Source organism: Lycium barbarum, chromosome 11 (genome assembly GCF_019175385.1).
Source record: "Lycium barbarum isolate Lr01 chromosome 11, ASM1917538v2, whole genome shotgun sequence".
NCBI lineage: Eukaryota > Viridiplantae > Streptophyta > Magnoliopsida > Solanales > Solanaceae > Lycium > Lycium barbarum.
Window position 1 is genome coordinate 122,585,373 of NC_083347.1, and position 14,561 is coordinate 122,599,933.

General features: G+C 33.6%; 2 protein-coding genes across 3 annotated transcripts; one reads left to right on the forward strand and one right to left on the reverse strand.

Annotated features, from left to right (window-relative positions):
- The first annotated feature begins 1,793 nt into the window (after positions 1-1,793).
- On the forward strand, positions 1,794-5,630 carry LOC132618984 (bidirectional sugar transporter SWEET2a-like). Of its 2 annotated transcripts, none has more exons than XM_060333969.1 (6): positions 1,794-1,978; positions 3,223-3,259; positions 3,371-3,587; positions 4,085-4,183; positions 4,333-4,452; positions 5,243-5,630. In XM_060333969.1, the coding sequence occupies exons 1-6, from the start codon at positions 1,906-1,908 to the stop codon at positions 5,351-5,353; spliced, it is 657 nt and encodes a 218-aa protein (XP_060189952.1). In that variant the 5' UTR covers positions 1,794-1,905; the 3' UTR covers positions 5,354-5,630. The 2 variants fall into 2 exon arrangements, with proteins under 2 accessions (XP_060189952.1, XP_060189951.1); XM_060333968.1 differs by having other exon boundaries at positions 1,797-1,978; positions 4,085-4,243.
- Positions 5,631-6,581: 951 nt separating this feature from the next.
- On the reverse strand, positions 6,582-11,070 carry LOC132617122 (eukaryotic translation initiation factor 4E-1). The gene is made up of 5 exons (XM_060332044.1): positions 10,790-11,070; positions 8,655-8,820; positions 8,440-8,565; positions 6,929-6,994; positions 6,582-6,844 (listed from the first exon to the last, which is right to left on the reverse strand). Exons 1-5 carry the CDS (start codon positions 11,023-11,025, stop codon positions 6,794-6,796), a joined length of 645 nt encoding a protein of 214 aa, XP_060188027.1. The 5' UTR covers positions 11,026-11,070; the 3' UTR covers positions 6,582-6,793.
- Positions 11,071-14,561: the final 3,491 nt, after the last annotated feature.

A 14,561-nucleotide genomic window follows, 5' to 3' on the forward strand; every position in this document is an offset into this window, starting at 1 on the left:
TACTTGATCTTATAGATTCTCAGAATAAGTTTAGGTAAAAAATGAGGAGAGTACGAATAATCTGTTATAATTTGAAGAAAAGAAAATAATTCAACAAAGATTTCATTTGCAAATATTATCGGTCTCATACATCTTAAAATAAAGATTTCTTGAGAAATAATAGGCTTTCAACTTATAAAAGAGCATTTGTAATAGGCTACATAACATTTGAACAGTAAAACATAACTTACAATTATCACCTGGTTTATTTTATGTTAAATGGAAGAGCACATAATAAGATAAGAGTTAGACGTGATTCACACACCTTATTCCTTTAATCCAATATATTAACTCTAAAGCTTATAGTAATATTTAATTGAATGGATCGGATATACACCTTGATATCCGCATAATCATATTGGCCCCACGAAGATAATTGTTAAGTACAGGTGCACTTTGAGAAACAAGATTATGCAATGATTTGGATGTCAAACACATGGGAAAGACATTAACGTTCCTACTAGAATTGTTTTCTTTGATTAATATTTTATATATCAAATCCCAAGTTCTTGATTTGTTTTTTAATATTAGTAAGGTGTAGTCAATAGTAAAGAAGAGAAGATATACCAAGATGTGTGGACGTGGAGGGGTAACTATATATTTTTTCATTCTTGATTAGAGATTTTGAATTTAAACTTTTGAATCTGAGAGTTTTGTTAGTGAGCAATTTATCCCTTAATATGAAAATTGCTAGCACGAATTCAAATTTAATCAAGCATTAATATAAATACCGGTCACCGGATACGCAACAAAAACCAAAAGAAGGGAAGATATAAAACTACATCGAGATACATTATATATGTAGAACTGCAAACCGTAGGCATTGGTGGACCAAAAAAGAACTACATATAAAGGGATTTAGAAAAATGTTAGAATATCATATTACATTACATTAGAATCTTTCCTTTCGAAAAAAAAATAAAATTGAATGACCTGTATCAATACCTTGTTACGCCCTTGTCAGTACTGTCATTTTCTCGATTAGTTTAAATTTACATAGGACAGGCTCACCAAGGGGTAAAACTCTATCTAATATAATTCTCTAACTCTAATTCTTCATTTGAAATTTTGAGAAATATTCTGCATGTCCCACTAAACTATGTCTATCCTGAGATGTCCTATAATTATAACCCCCCACTCCAGACCCAATATGTCATGAAATTTTTCTGACTATAAAAGCATATTATTAAGGTTAAAATAAAAAATTTAAAGTAAAATTATTTTTAAATATATAAAGATATCATTATTTTTTGAACGAAATATAAGAAAATAATGCTACATAAGATAAAACAAAGAAATAGTCCTTATATGTGCCATTACCACTTTTCCGTTTCAGTTTGTTTTGTAAGAATTTAAACTCTTTTATAGTTGAACAACTTTTAATTATAAATTTTTATTTTACTTGTACTTGACTATTCTTATTGCTAGAGAAGTGACATGTAATATATGTACAAGATCATAAATTATAAAAAATATTTTATGTATGTAACAAAGTCTTTCTTTCATTTCTAAATTAGCTGATATATCACTCAATCAACGTATTTGTATGATTATAAAAATTTCTTAATGCCGTAATAATAGGAGTTTAAATCTTTTTTTTTTTTAAATAAAGAAATGTATCTTCCCTGATGGAGTAAAAGAAACGTGAATAATAATGTAATATTATGGGTCCCAGTAATGGCTGACAACTGTTGGTTTACATAATTTGGTTGTACTTTTCATAAAAATATTTCCCACTCTGAGCTGTCCTACAATTACATATCTAAAGTTTCCATTCTTTTCCAACAGAAAAAAAACAAAGACAAAAAGAAATATACATAAGTTTGCTTATGTGATATGTGAAGTTTCAAAATTGATTAATCAAAAATGGAAATGTCAGCAACAGGAGGTGGTTTGTTCTCAACTTATTCAATTTGCAGTAATGCTGCTGGAATTGCTGGTAACTCTTCTTCTTCTTTTCTTTTATCTGGCCTTCTTTCTAGTCTTTCGGGCCAATGTCCGAGATCACTGACACGATTAATCCAGATTCGTGTCACCTAGGATTATTTAAGGTGAAGCTTTCCGTACAAAGAATTTCTCTATTCTCATAATTGGAAACTTGAACTTCTGATTAAGAGTGGCGGGATATTTCCGTCTATCCCATCACGTTACTCGATAGTTTCTTTCTGGATCTACTGGTCTGATTAATTCAGATTTGTGTCGTGTAGAATTGTTTAAGGGGCTAGAAATTTCTCAATTCTCAAAGCTCGCACACAAAACCTTTAGTCAAGAGTGTGGAGGTACTATATATTAATCCAACCACATTATTTGGTAGTTTTCTTTTTGGTCTACTGCTATGGTATTGTGAAAGAACTAGTTTTCTTCCAAGAAACTTTGCTGGACAGGCCAATAATTGGATATACATTAGTCAAAGTCTCATAGAATATTGACTTGCTCCTTCTCATGTTGACTTCTTACTAATTGCAACTTATTTATATACATTCAGTGTTTGAAATTACTAGTTCGATTAATTTGGATTCCTGCTGTATAAGGTAACACTTAACGGAAAGCGTTCTCTGCATGGACCTTGATCTCTGGTCAAGGGTGGTTAAACACTCCTTGTGTTTCTGATTGCAATATTCATCTTTAAAACTTCTCTATTTGCTTATAATTTCGATATTTTCTTTAGGAAGTTTGTTTGTTTCCTTTATTTTCTTTTGGAGTTGGGGTTTTTTTTTTTTTTTTTTTTTTTGGGGGGGGGGGGGGGGGGGGGTTGGGTTTAGATCATTAATAATGTTATGGTGTTTTCCTTTTCTTACTTAAAGAATCTGTAATCAATGTTTCTGGTTATGGCAATTGATGGTCCCCTGATGTAGACTCTAGAGATGAATGTATGGTAAGTAAAGTTTTTCCTTTTTTTCTTCGCTGAATCTTATACACATGTGAATTGGACCTGCAGCTTCTTCTTTTTTGTTGGCATGTTCGGACTTCTCTATAACATTTCACTATAACGCTCAAATTTTTTTTGGAGCTGATCTTTTCAATTTATGTTGTATTATATGTTCTCTATAATAGTATTTCATTATAACGGACAAAAAATATCTAGACAGACGACACTGGTATAAAGAGGTTTAACTGTAACATTTCTTCAATTTGCCTTCCACATGCTAGTGACCAACTATTTTTGGTTTATGCATATTGCAGGGAACCTCTTTGCATTTGTTTTATTTGTGTCACCAACGTAAGTATCCTAAATATTTCAAAAAATTGTATAATATGTCGACAACATATGTATGTGTGTGTCTGTGTGTGCGCGCGCATTTAGACTGATGTTTTCCGTCATTTTTTCCAGACCAACATTCAGAAGGATCATCAGAAGCAAGTCAACAGAACAATTTTCTGGGCTGCCTTATATATATGCCCTGTTGAATTGCTTAATATGTCTATGGTATGGAACACCAATTGTATCTCCTGGCATTATATTGGTTTTCACGGTTAATTCTGTTGGAGCAGTATTCCAGTTAGTTTATATACTCATCTTCATCATATATGCAGAGCGATCAAAAAAGGTCAGGTCTTTTTACTTCCCGTTGAATTGTGTGACCATCTCATCTAAAAGTTTAAGTTGTTAGTGTGTTTTATTTACTTAATTTTGTATTCAAAATGCATGCCCCTTTACAGCCTGTTCTGATACAGTGTTGTCATCTCATCTAAAAATTTAAGTTGTTTGAGGAAATGCAACTTTATTTACTACATTATGTCGGAGCAGCATTCCAGTTGCATATATGCAGAGCGAACAAAAATGGTCAAGCTTTGTACCTGCCGTTGAATTGTATGACCATCTCGTCAAAAAGTTTAAGCTGCAGATAGAACACACTTTTATTTATTAACTTATAAATTCAACATGCCCCTTTACAGCTTGTTCCCGGCAAGAGAAAACGCGACTAAAAGTTTATGCTGTTCGAGAGAACGCTACTTTATTTACTTGATTATGTCCTCATATCCCTTAATTTTGTCAAACTTGCTAATAAGAAATGATGCTTATACCATTAGATGTTCAATGCAGTTGAAGATGTTGGGGCTATTGCTTGGTGTTTTTGCTGCATTTGCTGCTGTGGTTTCCATCAGTATCTGTCTATTTCAACCTCCAAATCGACAAACTTTTGTAGGATATTTGTCTGTCATATCTCTCATTTCTATGTTCGCTTCTCCATTATTCATTATTGTAAGTCGATCATTGAGAGCACTGCCTAATTATATTAGTAGCATCGATATCGCTAGCTCGATGAGACTAACAGATATTCTTTTTTGCAGAATTTGGTGATCAGAACAAGGAGTGTTGAGTACATGCCATTCTATCTCTCACTTGCAACTTTTCTTATGAGCCTTTCTTTCTTTGCTTATGGAATGTTTAAGCAAGATACATTTATCTCTGTGAGTAACTTGAATCCCTTCGTTTATGCAGTATTTTTTCCTTATATGCTCTATAATTTCTCTTTCCCTTTCTAATATGGGAAGTACGTCAGAGAATATGGAAGGGGAATATTGGAGTAACGGTAAAGTTGTGTTCGTGTGATCTATGTCCCAAGTTTGAACCATGAAATCAGTTACTGATTCTTATGTCAATGTAGACTACCTAGATTATACCCCTTGAAGTGCGGCCCTTCCTAGGACCCTGTGGTCAGGATGCTTCGTGCACCGGGCGGCGCATTATTACCTTGGAGAGTATGAAGGGAGCCCTTGGTGAAATTGTTTTAGTGTGACCTATCGGTCACAGTTTCGAGCCGGTAAAATCAGCCGCTAATACTTACGTCAGGGTAGATTACCTACATTGCACTCCCTAGGGATGCGGCCCTTCCTGGATCCCTGCGTGAATCTGGGATGCTTCGTGCATCGGCCGCCCTTTTTATCCAACTTTAGAGAATATGACTTTTTTCCTGAAATACCTACCTCAGTTGTGGTTTTTCCATAGATTGTTTTTATTTCTTGTCAGAGTCACATCCAGAATTTAAACTTTATAGGTTTGAGATCTAGGACAGTAACCTCAAGTGCTAATAACTGACTTCGGAATTTAATATATGCTCATATTTTGTGATTCTCTTGATACATATATACAAGGGTTTGGGTCGAAGCTACTGCTATAGTCGAAACCATATATTACACTCTATATCCGCCCCAGATTTCTGTTAATAGAATAACATTTTTGATCTTCTATATGAATCAGGTCCCAAATGGGATAGGAGGAGTTCTTGGGATCATACAACTGGTCTTGTACTGGAGATATAGCAGGCCTAATGAGAAGCCTACAACACCTCTCCTGGAGTCCAATGCATGATAAGCATTATGGCCGATACACGGGAAAGTGAAATATACTTACTCGCTTCAGGTGTTTACACCAAATTAAATAATTTATTTACGAGACGTATGTCTTACATTCATTGGTTTGGTATAAACATGAGTCTTGGCTAAAAAAAAATCACGTCGAGAAGTCATCCAAATTTAGCTTTTTCTTTTCTATTCTCATTCTTTTATTTTGTGTAATAAAAATGGGGAATTGGTGATGTCGCCACTTGGTATAAGTTGATGTTCCATTTGTGTTTTGTATACCAAAAGTGGTGTGATTTGTTACGTGCTCAACTTTTCATTGAGCGCAGCTAATGTTTAAAGTAAAGTGTTCCCAAATGCTGAGAAAATTTCAAGACACTCTCCGCATTTTTCTTTGTTATTTATTTGATTTTTGTGCTCCAAACCGACACGTGTAAACAAATAGAGTATACTAAAGCGCTTGAGATAATCATGTCGAAGAAACTTGGCAAAATGCATTCTTCACTTTCGGATCTCGCAAAGGGAATGTCTTTTTCCTCTGGTTTTAACAATTTTTATTTCCTTTCTCCGAGTTGAGAACATTCACTTGTTACATTAGGTATTGATTCGAGGTTAGTCAAACCATAACTCTTGATTTATTGTTTTGTCAATTTTTATTTAAAATCCACATGACATTAGGTTAAGAGACAGATAAAAAAGGCTCACAAAAATCAAGGTTTTTTCATGGACGTACTGGCAAAAAACTTCATATTGCCACACCCAATGAGGCAGTATATTTCTGCTAATTAACTGGTTAAACCTTCAAGTAAATGGCACCTAATTTTCTCCTATAAATGCATTATTTACACCCTGATGTTTCCGAGAGTACTGTGGTGGAATGAACAGAAATCTTCCATCATAATTAGAGGTCTCAAATTCAAGCCCTGAAATGAAAAAAAATCCTAGCAAGGAGCTTGTTGCCCTTTAATAGGTCTATCAACGTGAATCTAGATTAGTTGAGAACCCAAAAACGTACCAGACATCAAGTAGAAAACCAACAAAAAAAAAAAAAGTACTTTGAAGAGCTCTTTGCGACTAGTACTGCTATTTATGTCTCTCCAAAAACGCTATTCAACAATGCTAGTCACAAAGCTCTCAATTTCTTGGTTCCCCTTTTAACTGTCAATAACTTATGACCATCTTTTTCCCCTTCTTTAAAAGGATGAAAGTAGTGTTGCTAATATGATCCAGTGGATGCCTTTGGTATTTGCAATTTTTCTTTAGACATAACTACACAATCACATCCCAACACATCAAACAATTCAACCATTATATAATTTGTGAAGAAAATCTAGTTCAACCTCGTACTTCAACCTGACTTTCCAGTACATAACTACACAATCACACGCTCGTACTTCAACCTAAACTTTCCAGTGCAAATGTTTCTCACATTCCCACATTGCATCAAGAACTATACTGTGTAACGATTCTTGGCCTGTTTGTCGAGCTTCGTTGCATCATCCTACAAAAGAAGAAGAGTCTTTAAGAGTCTTACAAATTGAAGAGAAACTGATTTCAACGCATACTATAACCAAAAATGTCATACATGAAATATGAAGCCAATCGAATCGCTGTAATCTAGAAACTGCTTCCATTGCTTACCAATGCTAACCTGCAAAGAGATGGGAGAAACATCATGTTACGTATAGTAACAACGATACAAAAACAAAAGCTAACAATAAGCACTAACATAAAAATAATGAATCAGTAAACAACTTAAAGGATTCAATATTATCATTTTTTTGATGACATGGAAACCCGCAACCGCTACCCTTCTGGTGCCCACAGGATAAACCCAGCTCCTGTGCAATAGCTAGCTCGCAAACCACACAGGGGGATTCAATATTATCATTGATGCCCAAACGGGGATCCACTTGCAGAAGTTAAGACTAAAATGGTCTGGTACTTCAAATGAACGAGGCCATCAAAAGGGGGGAATCGGGGAATGTCGACCACTACATATACTCTAGTATAAAGGGGGTATAATACTGGAGAAAAAATAAACGAAGGGAAGGGGGTTAAAGAAAAAGATGGTTTTTTTTTTTTTTTGAGACTTGTAACAGTAGAAAAAGATGGTTTTTATCAAAGCATAAACACAATTGATGAAACAAAACAATATCAGGCATCGCAAGGATATCTAGATGTCTCATCGTTGTTTTTTTTTTTTTTTTTTTTTTTTTTGGTGACATGGGTGTCCGCAGCCGCTACCCTTCGGGTGCGTACAGGGTAAACCCAGCTCCTGTGCAATAGCTCGCAAACCACACAAGAGAGATAACCCGCACTAGGCAAGCCCCGTGCGACGAGCTCGACTCAGAAGGGAAATCTCCTGCTATCGTAGGCAAGGGGTTTCGAACCTGAGACTTCCATTTGAAAGCCCCATGCTCATCGTTGTGTATATGAACGAAGTACTTTCAACCATATGGATGTGAAATTAATACTTAAACCTTGGAACCACTAACAGGATCCCTCCACCCTTAACCTGTTAACCAGGGTCTCAGGTTCAGGTTCAGGTTCAGGTTCGAGCCCCGTGGAGAAATTTCTCATAAGGAGCTTCTATAACCAATGCCGGTTTCTATAATGTACGGCATCCTTCCTACATCAAAGTTTTGCCTTTCTATTAAACATAAAGATGAGTTGATGATGAGGTGCTCCACATATTAACACTTACCCAATAATTAATTCAACATATTATGGTAGACAAATTAACACTTCCTTTCATCCATAAGCATATTTCTTTTTAGCTTCCGGCCATATCTTTTTCTCATGAAAGCAATTCACTATCAAAAGCTATAAAGCTAGACAAATACACAATGTGGCGAAGTTTGAGATATCCTCTATTACCTAGAATGTAAATAAAAGTAGTGAAACTGTGCTATATATCAGATGACTTCTACTTTAACTTCTTGTTTTTTAAGGCTACTTTCACTCCAACTTCTAATATCCTCAAATGGTACTATGTATGTGATAGTATATCTTAAATAAACATCTGCACTACAGTATGTACACAACGAAAATGTCTGTCCTGATCGTTGACACCAAAGATAAGAAGCAAATTACCTGAGCTGTTTCATTTGCAGCATTCTTGGTCCACAAAGATATTTTTTCTCCCTTACCACGGACGCTAACTACAGCTCCACAGATTTCATCTCCATGATCGAATTGATGTCCAATCATCGCCAGCAGCTACAATAACCCCATATGAGAATAAGAGTTGAAATTATATTGAAGGGGCAAATAAAATTAAGAACTGGATGGAAATATCTTCGGCGTACCGTGTATAGCCAGCTGGTATCAGATTTACCCTTAGTAAAACTCATTTTCCACGTCCCTCCATTGGCACATACAGGATCTTCCCACTTTGGCTCAATTTTATGCTTAAAACAAATTAAGTCTGCTCCCACAACTAACTTGCTTGGGTGGTTGATATTATTGTAGGCACTGTTTACAGAATTCAAGCAACATAGTTCAAGGATTTCATCCAGAGCCAATAGCATAATAGCATTTACCAAAACCGTGATGCAGAATATCAAAACAGGCATGTCATAGTCCAAGTTGTACGATAACTCAACTGCCTTGAGAAATAGACCGAAAAAAGAACTCACCAAACAAGGTGCACGCATCCAAGGCCGACATCAAATTCACATTATTACCCAGCTAATGTTACTCAAATCAGAGGACTTAATAAAAAGGTCCATGAATGAAATTGAACTACTGCCCTGCAGCTAAGTTTAGTCTCATCAATCTAGACAGGAGGCGAGTGTATTCTGCCTAATTAAGAAATACTCCCTCCGTCCGAATTTATGTAAAGGTATTTGACTAAGCACAGAGTCTAAGAGAAAAGAAAGACTTTCGGATTTTGTGATCTAAAACAGGCCATAGAAATTTCTGTGAATCATCTTATTTAAGGTAAAATGGGAAGTTTAAAGTTAAATTGTTATAGAAAGGTGTCATTCTTTTTGGGACCGACAAAAAGGAAAGAGTGTGACATAAATTAGGAAGGAGGGAGTAAAAAGAATCTGTCTTTATTTTTAAATGAATAGTCAGCTTGGTATATGAAGACAAATGCACATAGAGACATCACAGCTATGAAGTACACACGCACTTGCTCTTATATGTGAACTTAAGAAAAAGTGTGGTAGTCGCCAGTCGATACTTGAAAATAGTAACGGTATAACTTGCTGAGGAGAGAAAATTAAGACCGAATCGTTATCCACTACCTTATTAGCTCAAAATGGTAATTTTAACATATCCTTTATAGTTGCAAAATATGGGCATTTGATAAACAAGAAAGAGGTTCTTAAATATGAAGCAAAAGAAACTATCCAGACGAAATAACCCAATTGAAGTCATTTCTATACAAGATTGTGCACAAAAGAGAAAGGACTTTTTATAAGGCTAACTTTTCCTAATAAAATCTATTACCATTTTTTCATTTAAAAAGACGCTAGCTTTTCTTTTCTAGAACTTCCCGGGTCATTCTTTACTCCATACTCCGAAATGTCTCAAATTTCCATTCATATTTTGCACGTCCCTCCTTTACACCAGATTATTTACTCTATCCCTATCTTTTTTTCAAAAGTAAAAGATAACAACTGATGATTCATTTCTCTATCCCTGTCTTAACCACCAAAAAGCATAAATATATATATATATATATATATTCATTGAAGGTTAAATGCACTTAGTTCGATCTATGAACCAACATTTAAATCGGTAAGAAACTAAAAGACCAAACTTCCATTTTTTTATTTTTTTTTAGAAGTCGCTAAACAGAAAAGTCAGCTGCACATACAACAGCACCAACAAAAGCAATATAAGTACAGACATATACAAACATATACAGACACTTATACCAACCTATACAAACATATAAGAAGGCAGAGAGAAAGAGAGAGAGAAAAGTTTGTGTCATTTTTTGTAAGAATTTAAAAAATGGGTCAATTTTGGTAACATTGTTGCCCCAATTAACATACAGTGTAATTTTCTCAAAATCAAAACCCTAATTCAACAAAGTCCAAATAACACCAACAAAATTCTTGAAACAGTATAATAAACACCAATAATTTACAAGCAAATAACATAACCAACAACAAAATCAAGCTTGTTTAATGAAACTAACAGCTCCTTAATAAAAATCCAATCTTCTAGCAATTTGAGCTAACCGGTATACGTAAATTATACACTCATTATACACATATCATACATAAATTATACATATACTATACACCCACCTGCTATTTTTAGTTTAAACAACATCCATTTAGGTTAATTTTCACCAAAAAAAAAAAAAAAAAAACCCCATGTAAATAAAAAAAAAAATTAATTTAAGCTAACAATAAACTTATTTAATGGAATATCTACATACTTAACCAAGGCAAAAAAAATCAAGAAAATAGTGAAAACGTACCCCCAAAAGTCTTCAACAGTAGAAAAAGTGTAAACCTTACGAAGTGAAATACCCCAAGCAGCTTGTCTTGATTTAGCCATTGGATTATCAAACCAAAATGTCCATGAATGTTCTAGTGGATGCTTCTTTGGTGGTGTTGTTATTTCTTTGCTTAAATATGATGTTGAATTATCATTTGATTCTTCAACTATTTCACCTTCTTCAATTTCATCATCTAAGGCAGTCTTTTTCTCCATTTCACTTGCACTTTTTTTTTTTTTTTTGTGTGGTGTGTTTTGTAGTTTAGACTTTATTAAGGAAAAGGGTAGAGAAAAGGACCAAAATCATCCATAATGTTTGAGTTTGGATCAAAATCATACATATTCTTTCACATGGAGCACTAATAGTACATTATGTTTGCATAAGTGGTGCACTTTTAGTCAAACTCCCAAATAAATTTAACGGAAAAGAACAAAAATGCCCCTGAACTTTTAGAAAAGGTATAAAAATACCATTTATTCATCTATTTTGCTAAAACTATCCCTCAATTCAACTTTTTGGCTCATTTATTCCCCTTGACTAACGGACAACACTAATTTAAAAATAAAATAAATTGCACATGACATTTTATTACTGAAAAATTGATTTATTCTTTTAAAAAGAAATCTGAAAACTCGTTATTTGTAGAATAAGGAAAAATAATTTTTCAACATCCGTTTCTTTAAAAAACAAATGTAGTAAGCCTTTTATATATATATATATATATATATATATATATATATATATATAAACAGAATTGGAATTTCATTAAAACATGTGGAATTTTTTTAAGTTTGGAAAACTTTTTTTAACGGGTGGAAACCCCATTTTTTTTTTAGAAAATTCAATTTTTAAATCTGAAAAACTGATTGTTTTTTTAAGTAAAATGTGCAAAACTAATGCTCCATACTTTTCTTCTAGATTTTAAAAAAAGAAGATAGTTTTTTTTTTTTTTTTTTAAACACAGTTTTTCCATAAAAAATTTAATTTTTTCAGATTTTTATAAAAATCCAATTTTTCACATTTTGAAAAGAAAAAAAATTAGTGTTGTCCGTTAGTCAAGGTTTTACTCGTTAAAAAAAAAATTTCAAATTTAAAAAAATTCCAAGGTTTCAGATTTCTTTTTAAAAGAATAAATCAATTTTTCAGTAATAAAATGTCATGTGCAATTTTTTTTTTTTTTTTAAATTAGTGTTGTCCGTTAGTCAAGGGGAATAAATGAGCCAAAAAGTTGAATTGAGGGGTAGTTTTAGCAAAATATATGAATAAAGGGTATTTTTATACCTTTTCTAAAAGTTCAGGGGCATTTTTGTTCTTTTCCGTTAAATTTATTTGGGAGTTTGACTAAAAGTGCACCACTTATGCAAACATAATGTACTATTAGTGCTACATGTGAAAGAATATGTATGATTTTGATCCAAACCCAAATATTATGGATGATTTTGGTCCTTTTATGTACTTATAGGGAGCTTTTCATCTTTCGGGACTGTGTTTGGGTAGCTACTTGTAATTACTAATAGCCAAATACACTATAAATTTAATCTCACACTTAGAGCCTGTTTGGATGGGCTTATGCCAATAAGGTTGCAGCTTATAAGCTAAAAAAAATAAGTTGAGGTAGTCTAACTTATTTTTTTTTTGGCTTATAAGCTGCTTTAGATAAGCTAAGTTAAATGGGCTCAATTATTTTTTTGAGCTTATTTTAAGCACAAAATGACTTTAAGCTGGCCAGCCAAATACTCAAAAAAGCTGAAAACAGCTTATAAGCAACTTATAAGCCAATCCAAACGGGCTCTTAATCTTGGATATCCCATCTTATCCCATCAAACTTGGAAGTATTTTATCCCACCTTTCAGTTCGGATAAATTAGTTCAAGAATTATAATAACAGGACTATAATCCCGATCCCGGGATTATAATTTTGGAAATTATAATTCTTGAACTATTTTATCCCATCTGGGAGGCGGGATAAAATAACTCCAAGTTTGATAGGATAAGATGGGATATTCAAGATTAAGTTTGCGATTAAATTTATACTGTGTTTGATTCAGTATAAATTTATCTTGATCGTCAAACAAACACAGTATAAATTTAATCCCACATTTAATCATAAATATCCAACATGCCAAACGACCCCTAATTATATTAATTTATTTTGGATAAATATATACTGTGAACCAAACCTTAGATAGGAGGGTTTGGAGGACCCAAATTAGGGTAGAAGGCTAGTAGATAGTCTCGTTATCCGTTCTTAATAGTAGTCACATTATTGCAATATAATTTCTTGTGCTCTGATTTCTGTTATTATCTGTTATTTACTGTGCTTTGGTTATCTTGTGTCATCTGCTCCGATTTCTGCTATTATCTGTTATTTCCTGTGCTCTGATTATCATGTGTTATCTGTGTCGCTTGCATTATTTCATTTCCATATCGCTTTAAATCTCTTATCCGAATCTCTTAACCTTATCTGACTTCTTTTTATGCTTTTATTGAGCCGGGGGTCTTTCGGAAACAGCCGTCCTACCTTGGTAGGAGTCAGGTCTGCGTATACTCTACCCTCCCCAGACCCCACGATGTGGGATTTCACTGGGTTGTTGTTGTTGTTGTTGTTGTATATACTGTGAACCAAACATAGTATAAATTTGATCTTGTGATACTCCACCTTATCGTGACGCATACAAAACAACCCCTAATTATATTAATTTGTTTGGAATGATTATACCGTCAATCAAATACAATATAAATTTAATCCTGAAATATCCTAACTTTTCTGGCATACGACCCCTAATTATATCAAATTTGTTTGGAATAAATCTACCTTATCGTGTAGACCAAACGACCCCTAATTACCTATGTTAATCTGTTTGTCTGTCGTAATGTAATTACAATAGTATAATTTGTAATCTTCAATTGTGGAAAAAGCATAAATATTACTAAGAGCCCGTTTGGATTGACTTATAAGTTGCTTATAAGCTGTTTTCAGTTTTTTTGAGTGTTTGGCTGGCCAGCTTAAAGTCATTTTGTGCTTAAAATAAGCTCAAAAAAATAATTGGGCCCATTTGACTTAACTTATTTAAAGCAGCTTATAAGTTGAAAACAGCTTATAAGCAAAAAAACAATAAGTTAGACTACCCCAACTTATTTTTTTTAACTTATAGGCTGTTTGCAACTTATAGGCATAAGCCCATCCAAACAGGCTCTAAGTGAACTAATCCAAGCAGCTTGTCTTGATTTAGCAATTGGATTATCAAAACCAAAATGTCCATGATTGTTCTAATTTATGCTTTGTTTTTGTTATTTCTTTGCTCAAATACGATGTCGTATTGTCATTTGATTCTTCAATGATTTCACCTTCTTCAACTTCATCATTTACATCTAACGCTTTCTCCATTTCACTTGACATTTTGTTTGTGTTATGTGATGTGGTTTTGACTGAATGTGGAAAAAAGGATGCATTTATAGGAAAGCTTTAATCTTTAGGGACTGTATGGGTAACTATCAAATACGGTATAAATTTAATCCAAACTTAATCCTGAATATCTCATCTTATCCCATCAAATTTGGGATTATTTTATCCCCACCTCTCAGTTTGGATAAATTAGTCCAAGAACTATAATAACAGGACGATAATCCCTCCCAGGATTATAATTTTAGGAAATATAATCCTTGAACAATTTTATCCCGTCTGAAAGAAGGGATAAAATAATCCTAAGTATGATAGGATAAGATGGGATATCCAGGATTAAGTTTGGAAT